The following is a 7,484-nucleotide window of genomic DNA, read 5'->3' on the forward strand; positions in this document are numbered from 1 at the left end:
CTTATTATTCAATCTACTGGTCCGGCCCCCGCCGAGAATGTTTTTTTCCACGAGTGACCCCCGAGCTCAAACGAGTTTGACACCCCTGATTTAGTACCTTCAAATTGGAAGCCCCAATTGTGGCTTATGGTGTCATGGGACCAACTGCCGAAGAATTCAAGCGGGGATGCCGTTCAGTCCGACATCAAAAAACCGAGACTCTCTCTTAAGGACTGTTTGTCATTACCAGTCTGGCATTAATGTCAAAGTCATCAAAAGAGTGCCATCCTTGGCTTGTCGCCCAAACCTAATTCCTTTGTACTTGATTCATGCTTTTTCGTCAACATCACGTCTATTATCTGAGGTCATGACGAATTCCGGGGACAGAAAAGTAAAAGCCTGGTTTTGCTCGTTTGCTGGTTCCAGCCCCGGGGGATCCGGTGCTGACGGCCGACATGGACACGTGCTCGGAAGCTCTTGCGCAACTGGATGAGGTCATCATGCACACCTTCCAGCAGTGCGTGTATCACCTCACCAAGGTAAAGCCAAACGCATACCTGTCAACCTGTACGGTTTTGCCGTACAAAGTACGTTTCTTATGCATTTTAAGACGTGTACGACGTACGAGAAAATCTGTACGGAAAAACGCAAATTTGTCAATGATGGGTACCATCCGGGGGCAGCACGGCGGCGCAGTGGTTAGCGCATGTGCGGCACAGTTCATGTCTTGGGAACCTCCTGCGTGGGTTCAAATCCAGCTCCAGACTTCCTGTGCGGAGTCTGTATGTTCTCCCCGTGCTTGCGTGGGTTTCCTCCGGGCACTCCGGTTTCCTCCCACATTCCAAAAACATGCATTTCAGGTGAATTGGCTGGTCCAAATTGTCCCTAGGTGTGAATGAGCAAGTGAGTTGTCTGTCCCCGTGTGCCCTGCGATTGGCTGGCAACCAGTTCAGGGTGTCCCCTGCCCACTGCCCGGAGATGGCTGGGATGGGCTCCAGCCACCCGCGACCCTAATGAGGATAAGCGGTACAGCTAATGAGATGAGATGAGGTACCATCCGGTATACACCGAATATCACAAAACGCCAAATCAAACAAGTCAAACGAGTTCGCCGCGGAAGCCTCTATCTCGGTATCATTTTTTTCGTTGCAAACGAAGCGAGCGGTTTGATGTAGTGAAAGGAAGTCCGTCTCTTTTTAGAGAACCAGCTTTTTCGGCTCATCTCATTCAATAGAGCCGGCTCTCAAACGGCTCACTTGCTTTGATGCATTCTATTACATATTATTATGTTGTATAGAGAAGTTAAGGAAAAAAAGGAAGTATAAAAGGAGAAAACGAAAAAAGACAGGATTGTGGTTATCCCTTTAATCAGTATATTACTAACAATAATTTAATGCAGAAAATGAATTCATTATTTGAATAAGAAAATTCTACTTAATTATATTTGAATGTATTTTTTCTTTCTACGGTGAACGTCCAAGCTACTTCATTTTTAAACTTTTTTTATAATAAACCTCATTTATATCGAGCAACTCAGTATCTCACAACAAAAGGTTAATTAACAATAAATATGATATCACGAAACACATGTACAATATAACATATTAAACTACGTAAATAAACACGTTTGAAAAAAAAATATGGTGTAAGATTATTTTGTATTTTGTAAGGGAAAATACGACAGTTTGTGAGGGCATGGAGGTTGACAGGTATGCAAATAGCAACATCGCTCACTCATCTTCCATCTAAACCCGCTTTCTGTTCTTCTTGTCCACAAGACCCTCTACTCGCTCCTTCCTGCCCTGCTGGACACCAACCCTTTCTCCGGCGAGGAGAAGAAGGAAAAAGCAGTGGCGGCTGGAGCCGAGGGAGAGGGAGAAGAGGAATCGGACGATGTGTCGGCCCTTCCACCTAAAGTGGCCGGTTTGGTGGAGGTTTACCGCTCCTCCTTGACGCTCTCCAGGGAAGCCTGCCTCTCCCCGCCGCTCACCTCCCAAACCTTCGGCTACCTCTTCTTCTTTACCAACACTTCCTTGCTCAACACTTTGTTGGAGAGAGGTGAGATGTATATCCACGTCAGTCGCGCACTGCCCGCACATTCTCAGCACACAAGAAAATCTATCCAGCGCATAAACAACATCAACATAACGAATTCATTAATATCTAATATTAGACTAAATCTAATCTAATTAATTGGCCCAATAATATTGTTTTTTTTTGTTTCTCACTCAATAAGTGACAGGTGTCTAGCCAATGACACGAAACCGTTCACTTACAGAACATAGCCAATCATGCCTATATGCGCTGTGCAGGTTAGCTAGCAGGTTAACAGATGCTAATACAAACCCCGCATCATGGCGAAACGAACAGGTAGCGACGCATCCGCTCACCAAGCCACAGTCAAAAAAAAATGCAGTTCTTTTAAGATGGAATGAGTATGTGCAAATGGAAGAAAAAGCGGTGAAATTGGGTGGGATTTTTTCTTTTTCAAGTGAGAAAGGTCTACTCTGCAAAACATGCAGCGATGCCAAAGTAGCAAGTGAGTTTTCAGAGGGAAAAATGTGGATTGGATGGAAGCTGGACTATCTCAAGCGTCTCGTTCAGTATAAAAGTCATTTAAAAGCTGTCGAAACTGTACGAAGACTCAAGATAGGACAGGGGATTAGTACATTATTGCGGGAGAGCGCAAAAGACCGAGAGAAAAGGAACAAGCTGTCACACAAAAGTTTAAGTTCTCATCGACAATATTTTACTTGCCATCCAAATAAATGCATCAATTCTGTCGGTTCAACAAATCCACGATCACATGGCAAAGTATGTGATTCTACCAGAAACTATGCCTTTGAATTTGAAGCTCAGGCCTAAAAATAAATCAAGCTTGACACAGGGCAACGGGTTTAAAAGCCCGACTCTACCCGAGACCAACCAGTGAACTTGGTTTCCTGGACTGAGCCCGAAACAAACTCGAAATATCCTCTTTTTTTGTGAGGACTCAAGAGGAGGAGGGATGATTTATAAGAAATTAAAGCTTGTTTGTGTGAAGAAATCTAAGTTAAACAATACTATATCAATGTTTACCATATTTTCCAGACTATAAGTGGCAACAGCCCAAAAATAATTAAGAAGATAAAGAACAGAAAAGTCGCACCAGGTGTATCAGTCACATTTTGGTGGCAAATTTATTTGAAAAAATCCACCACCAAAAATATACTAACGTTACATAACAGACATGCCTAGTAATGTAAGTTACGATGTAACACAGTAGGAGTTATTCAGATATCTCTAGCATAAAGAACATGCTAGCAAGGTTACGATCAGCTTCACTCCAAATCACAATATCCAATGAAATCATCATCCTCTGTGTCAATTTTACCGGTAAACAACTCCCCAAACTCTGGAGGTAGACGATGCGCCGCTTCCTCTTTCCGCTTTTACGTGGCCTACGTCAGACTCCTTTTCCTTTCCGCTTCTCGTTATTTCCAAACACTCTGCTGCTCGATTACGGTTTTCGGTTGCATATTTTACTAAATGCAGCTTGAAATCTGAAGAATATTATTTTCTTTTCGGTGACATTTTTGTTTAGCTCCTCTCAGTTATTTTTGGAAATTACTAGAGTGGTGCCGAAAAATCCACACCCTCACTCCCGATAACAGGGCAATGTTAAAAGATCAACACAGGCCTAGAGCGCCCTCTTGCAGTTCGGTGTGAAAACAACATGTGAAATATAAATCGGTAATAAAAATTCAAAAGTCAATGATAGAATAATCTGTTGATAATTTCACATACAAAGTCTCACAGGAGTATAAGTCGCACCCCCGCCCAAACTACGGAAAAAATCTTAAAAGTCCGGAAAATACGGTACAACTTTTATACTTGTCACGAGTCAGGAACGGAGACAGGACCCAGTAGCGTTCGTTTACTCAGTTTTATCGATAAGAGGGAGAGAAGCGCTTGCTTCCACGATCCGAGGATCGACGGACAAGTGTAGCATGAGACGCGGAAGTGGCACTTCCGTGTCGAGCGAGGAGGGTCGAAGACAGGCAGAATTTACAAGTCGTTAGCCGGGACTGGAGACAAAGGGCGGTGTCAAGTTTAGAAACGAGGCCGGCAACGGGAGGCGGGCAGGTAGCGGGGCAAAACAGGTCGGATAAAGAGCAGGCAGAACGGGGCAGAGTCAGGTACGGAAACAGGTTGGCAACGAGGATCAGGCAGAGAAAAGCAGGGCAAGAACAGAGTCTGGCGTAAGGGCTTACTGAGCTGGAGGCAACAGTTCGCATAACGATCTGACAGGGATCTCATGAAAGCCGGGGGTTTAAAACGAGTTCATCAGCCTATCAGCTCTCGGGGCTGTTGGCGCCAATTAGCAGTCCTAAGTGCTCTGAATCGGCCTTCACGACAATACTTCTGTGTCTGCAGAGGTTACATTAACTGACAATTTGCCGTTATTGACTGATTTTTCTGAGAGTTGACTGAAAATTGGGCCATAAACTACATAAACGGTACGTCTTTAAGAATCTAGCGCAGCACTTTAAGAGAGAGAGAGAGAGAGAGAGAGAGAGAGGGGCAGAGTGACAAAGAAGAACAAAGGCTGGTGGAAAATACACAGGAAGGAGTTCTTTGAATTGACATTGCAAGAGTTTAGTCCTGTATGTGTTGTGATGAGGCGACTTCTCAGTGTTTCTCAAATTGGGTGTTATGTGAGATTTGATTGAGAACCACTGGACTAAGGTACAGTAGAAGCCCGGGATATGACAATAAAAGTATTTAGGTGGGGTCCTGAAGTGAAATTGCCTTTTTGCAGGGGATAGAAACCTGTGCTAATGCTGTACGGCAATCCAAACCCCTGGCACCCCAGTCAAGTCAAGTCATGTTTATTTGTAAAGCCCTTAATCACAAAGAGTCTCAAAGTGCAAACTACAGACTATTATGACACCATCCCCTGATCTAAAACCTACATGAGGGCAAGGAAAAACTCAAAAACCTCAACATAAAGAAAATGAAGAAACATTGAGAAGGGACCACACATGAGGCAATCCCCCTTTCAGGATGACCAGGCTGCACCGAAAGTTGCATTAACGAACAATAAATTATACATAGAGAATTTGATATATGTGTCATTAAATAATCTCATTGCACATTTTCAAAAAAACACATTCATTTCTATATTTTTTTATTCAATTAGTTATGTGTCCGGGTATTTATTTATTTGTACACTTTGTTTATTATTTCGATAATTGATTAGCTAATTACCGTAAATCATGATCCACAAGTATATTTGTTTGCAACTTTTTTACAGGAAACATTTTTAAAATTTTCTAAGATTGATTTAAAAAAAAATACTGCTTATGTGTAATATGTGATGATCAAATAACTGTATGACTAAATATACAAGAAAAGGAAAAAAATAATGTATTCGTACCTTTTGTGTGATGTGTCTTTAATTTCTTCGATTTTTGCCTCCTTATTTGTAACAATTTTGCCAATCTCCGATAAGTTACGGTCATGTTCCAAAACCAAAGTAACGATTCGTGTGCTTTTTTGTATTTTTTGATAATCGCAAGCTTCATTTCCATGATTATCATATTTTTGCTTCTCCATTAAGCATCACTACAAGACTTAAGTAATTCTGTGAATACAATACAAAAATAGAGCACGGTATCTTAAAATCTTTACGAAGCACTAACACTTTAACTTACAAGGATTTCTGTGCCCTCGGAAGATTTTCTTGCTTTAATCTTAAATAAATGTTTTTCATTTTACCTTTAGCTTCACTGCAATCCTTGAGACCCCTAGCGAATAAATACAGTACAAAATATACAATATTGATTTGTCTACTGAAGTTTTTAAGAAGCACGCTACATTCAGAACTGGATGACGAGAAAGTCATTGTGGGAGGTAGTTTAGCTGAACCAATAGAAGAGCAGCATTTTATTTGGCAAACAGCAGACATGCTTTTAATAAACGTAACTCTACATGCGCACAAACACTACAAAGTTTGAATTTTATGGTGGATAAAATGCCATAAAGAGAAGGCCAGAAACATTTTATCACACAACTACAGTGAAAGTGTAGTAAGGCAGGGTCACCATATCCTGGGTCTACTGTACAACCAGCGAAGCTGAAAATAGTTATGTTAAACTAAAAAAATCCTCTCGCCTTCCTCCAAAGATGGACTTTTTTCTTGGTCCCGAGCCGTGCAGATCCGTACCAACTTGGATCTGGTCCTGGACTGGCTCCAGGGGGCGGGACTTGGCGACATTGCCTCTGAGTTCATGAAGAAGCTGTCAGTCATAGTCAACTTTTTATGCATTCCCAAGACCCGTCTCATTCAGGTAATCGATTTTGGTGTCATGGTCATCTGGTTGGATCTCCTGTAGAACTTGTTCTCTCCTCTCTTTTAGTCCTCCTGGGCTAGTTTACAAGAAGATCATGCCTTGCTAAGTCCCGCCCAACTGCACCACCTCCTCACTAATTATAAACTGGGACCAAGCAGAGCCACCCCAGCCTCCTGGACTCCCCCGCCCGGCACCGATTTAAGTGGAGGTAATGGATCTGAAATCTCTCGGTGAAGAATGAACCTCATTTGTTCTCCCACTCGTTGACCCTTCAGATATATTCGAGAGTTTTTTGGAGCACCCTCCTCTCATCCTGCCCAATGAGACCCCCCGGCTGGACCTCTCTCAGCCGGTGCCGAACCCGGACCTCCAAAAGGAAGTGACGCGCCTCCGCACCTTCTTGTGGGGACTAGACCAGGACGAGCTCCCGGCCAATCAGAGGACTCGGCTGTAAGAGGATCCTGGATGGGTGTCACGACTTTTCCATATCAATTCATGTAATCTTTTAGATTATTTCGAGTACTGTAATTCCTAAATTGCAGCTAAAGTCTTTGGAGCAAAGCGATCTTATGGAATTGCATCTAAGTAAGAAAACAAACTTCTTTGTTTTAAATAAAAATATTCATTCTGCATTTTCTGTTTGATTTTTTTCAGCTAAATTCTTAAAACCTCTGTAGATGAGTAAGACTTTGACATACCATGATAAAAGTGCGGGGGCTGGGCACTGGCTCTCCCTGGGTCTAGTTGGGTTGTATCACGTTCAATCCAATTTGTGCCAGGGACTATATTGTTGCTGGAGAGAAAAGAGGAGGAGTAGTACAAGAACAAAAAATAAAATTCACAAAATGTAAAAAATATATCAAGAGTGAACCCATTATGAATTGAACAACCTTGGCATTACTACAGTATAATCCCTCGTTTATCACAGTTAATGGGTAACAGAACTCCCTGCGACATGTGAGAATCCACAAAGTACCCCGACCCCCATGAGTTTTATCATAAACTCTGTCGCCCTTAGCTCACAGCAATAGTCCAATAGGGATAATGGATTGCGGCTGCACAGGTGCTGTTCTTTATAGGCAGAAAAAACAAAAAAAAGAGCCACCATGCTTGACAAAAACCTGCTCTCTCAGACCTTGCGCAATATTCGACTGGGGATAATGGACCGCA

General features: G+C 42.5%; 1 protein-coding gene across 1 annotated transcript in view; it reads left to right on the forward strand.

Moving 5' to 3' along the window:
• rasip1 (Ras interacting protein 1) overlaps positions 1–6,937 on the forward strand; it is a 34,352-nt gene extending 27,415 nt beyond the window's left edge. Inside the window, exons 12-16 of the mRNA XM_088328002.1 lie at positions 406–518; positions 1,758–2,037; positions 6,148–6,311; positions 6,381–6,522; positions 6,590–6,937. Of these exons, the coding sequence (XP_088184128.1) occupies positions 406–518; positions 1,758–2,037; positions 6,148–6,311; positions 6,381–6,522; positions 6,590–6,768 (878 nt within the window). The 3' untranslated portion in view covers positions 6,769–6,937. The remainder of the gene's footprint in view (positions 1–405; positions 519–1,757; positions 2,038–6,147; positions 6,312–6,380; positions 6,523–6,589) is intronic.
• Positions 6,938–7,484: the final 547 nt, after the last annotated feature.

The sequence above is a fragment of the Urocampus carinirostris genome, chromosome 2, assembly GCF_059441175.1.
Source record: "Urocampus carinirostris isolate Australia breed hairy pipefish chromosome 2, RoL_Ucar_1.0, whole genome shotgun sequence".
Taxonomy (NCBI): Eukaryota; Metazoa; Chordata; class Actinopteri; order Syngnathiformes; family Syngnathidae; genus Urocampus; species Urocampus carinirostris.